General features: G+C 57.9%; 1 protein-coding gene across 1 annotated transcript in view; it reads right to left on the bottom strand.

The window, feature by feature from the left end:
* Positions 1–2,559: 2,559 nt before the first annotated feature.
* The window catches only part of AGBL1 (ATP/GTP binding protein-like 1), a 509,246-nt gene continuing 509,003 nt past the window's right edge, over positions 2,560–2,802 (bottom strand). Inside the window, exon 24 of the mRNA XM_004692971.2 lies at positions 2,560–2,755. Within this exon, the coding sequence (XP_004693028.2) occupies positions 2,560–2,755 (196 nt within the window). The remainder of the gene's footprint in view (positions 2,756–2,802) is intronic.

Genomic DNA, 2,802 nt, shown 5'->3' with positions numbered 1-2,802 from the left:
CGCGAGCTTGTCACTTACCCCCGGGGAGGGTCCTGGGTGGGGGGCCTGGAGTGTGACTCTCCTGGGGTTGGCGCCCTCAGCGCGAGCTTGTCACTCAAGGACAACTTGTTGTCACATGACCTTTGTGGCTCTAATTCTTTTTCCTCGAGGCCCAGATGAAACTGGAGCCAGTGGGTGGGATTTCTGGAGTCCTACCGAGGGCACAGCAGGAGGTGCCCAGGCAGCCAAGCTGGGGCGGCCAGAGTGGCCGGTGGCCAGCTCTGACCGGAGAGGCTGCATCCGAGGGCGTCAGGTGAGCACAGCTGCCCAGAAGCTCTCAGGGGTCGGCTCCTTTGTCCTCTCTGCTCTCTCACTCCCTCTGCACAGGGCAGGTCAGGATGGGGTGCCCAGCCCTGGGAAGCTGGCCTGACGCGGCCCTTCCACGGCCGGAGAGGCAATATACCTGCCAGATGCCCACTCAGTACAGCCCATTTCCCTTTCGACAACACAGATGACTTGAGATGGAAAACGGAGGAATTTCCTGGGGCTGGAAGAGACTTGAGGTGTTGGATGGCCCGTTTAAGGCTGGGGGAAAACACACACTTTTAAGTGAGCATTTTCAGTGTGCCTACAATATTCTTGATTCTTCAAAGCAATAAAAAACAAGACAGACGCATTATCTTTTTATACTTAAGAGTGGAAAGATAGACTATGAGGGAAATTAAAGGACACTGAAGCCAGAGTCATTATTATTTCCTTCAGACCTCCTATGTGTGTGACAGAGAGCTGCAGACTTATTAATACAAATGATGGATGTGTTGCTGCTCCCCAAAAGAGATCTGGGAAGTTAGGAAAAGAAGGAACTGCAGCTGCCGAAGGCGGCGTGATGTCAACTCCCCGTACCACAGCTCCAGGCTTCTGCCCATGTCTCGAGACTCGCTTATGGTCACGTTTTGCCCCTCGACTTTCTGCTCGTCCACAGGAGTGGATCGTGAGATTTCTTCAGCGTTATTCTGTTTCCCAATCTGCTGGTGTGGCATGCACATTAGGCAAAATCTCCTTGGGGAGTATTTAATGTGCACTATTCGCTCAGCATTCACATTTCAAATTTCCTACTGGGCAAACCTCGAACGAGGACGTTTCCAACCTCCCTTGCAGCTACTTGTGGTCTCAGGACACTTCTTAGACAGTGGAGCTAAGCAGCAGCACTGTGTTTGGTGTGTTGAAATCCAGAGCATGGTCCGTTCTCTGTCCTGCTTGCTTTTCCCTGGGATACAGATGCAGAGGCTGGTGCCTGGCAGCCAACTTCCACCAGGAGTAGACCTGGTGCAGAGCAGAGCCAGAGGGCTGCGGAAGCCAGGGCCTGGCACCTTGTGTTCCAGAGACCGGTTCCAGCCTGTCTGATTCTGGAATCTACAACAAGTAGAAACAGACTCCTGTTTTCTCCAAACAATTGCTATTTTGGACTTTCCATCCCTCATAGCCAAGCCTAATTTTAACTAAATACATGTGGTGTCTGAACAAATGCAAATTTGATCTAAGATCCCCCACCATCTTATCTGCCACCCACATCTGTCCGCCACACCCTTCTAGGCCTTTTCTATTCCCCTTGTTTTCAGCCACGCCATCTTCCCGGGCTCTGCTCTTATGGAACCTCCCTCCCAGTTTCCCTTGCAGGAGAGGAAACACTCCCAATGCCACGTGGCCCACCGGATGCCCTTTCTAACCGGGAGGATGCTGATTCAGAGGACCCTCTCTGCCTGTGTGCCAAGGAACGTGAACAACGGGAGTACTGGGGCGCACCCACGGTGGTCTGAGCCTGCCACGGGCCCTGCCCTGCCCTGCCCGCCTCCCTCGCCTCCACCATCACTTCAGACACAGATGTGCGCATGCCCCTAGCAGATCCAGAAGACCGCCGTCTGGCCAGATGAACGGCTTGCCATCGTTGTCATAAAGTGTGTGCCAGAATCCGAGAATCTGGGAAGCAGCCACGTCTGGCTGAGTCTGAAATGAGTGAATTTTCCCTGCTGCCTTGCTGCTCCCGGCATGATGGCGAGTGGTCTGGATTTACAGGATCAGTGGCCATGTCTTACTCAGCAACGCGCCTCCCCTAGGATCTAGCTCAGCTCCTGGCCCAGACGGGTCTGCTAGTGTGCAGTTAAGAGGCGGGGCGCCTGCGGAGCTGCCGTCCCTTCAGTCACAGGCCACTACAGCCCAGCGAGGGCCACGGCGGTGCGCGCTGAGCAGCGCGGGGGCGCTGGCCCACGGGACGGCCCCTAGCAGGTGGCTGAGAGACCAAGAAGAAAGTCCCCCTCGTCCTGCTTCTGGCCTGTTTCAGCTTCAAGGCCGGGGCTGAAGGGCTCCGCAGGCCGCCGCCTCGGCTGCCAGCCCACTCACCTCCGCGTGGGAAATGCAAAGGGGGGCGGCGGCTGTGTGCAGGACAGCGCGAGCTAAGCCCCGACCGGGCTGCTGAGCTCCCAGCTCCGGGTGGCGTCTTTCGCGTCGCGGCCTCGCATGTCTGCCGGGAGGCCGCAGCCCGGCCGCCAGGCCAGTGGTCCGACTGGAACCTGCCGGACAGGACTACGGCAGGGCTCTGCTTCCCGGTGCCGCCCCGGCCACGTCCTGCTCCCCCTCATCCCCCGGGAGGGCGCACTCCTGAATCCGCTGGTCCAGCTCGGAGAAGCTCCCTTCCTGCTCCCAGCGGCCAGCGGCGCAGTAGTCGATCTCCTCCAGGCAGGCGGGCTCGTCGTCCAGCTCCAGGGCGCTGCTGCTGCTGCTGCCGCCGCTGTTCACCAGGCAGGGACCATGGAAGGGAGGGAGGGC

Source organism: Condylura cristata, unplaced genomic scaffold (assembly GCF_000260355.1).
Source record: "Condylura cristata isolate star-nosed mole 26May11 unplaced genomic scaffold, ConCri1.0 scaffold00035, whole genome shotgun sequence".
NCBI lineage: Eukaryota > Metazoa > Chordata > Mammalia > Eulipotyphla > Talpidae > Condylura > Condylura cristata.
The sequence above is the reverse complement of the archived record's forward strand: the minus strand, read 5'-3'. Positions and strand labels throughout refer to the sequence as shown.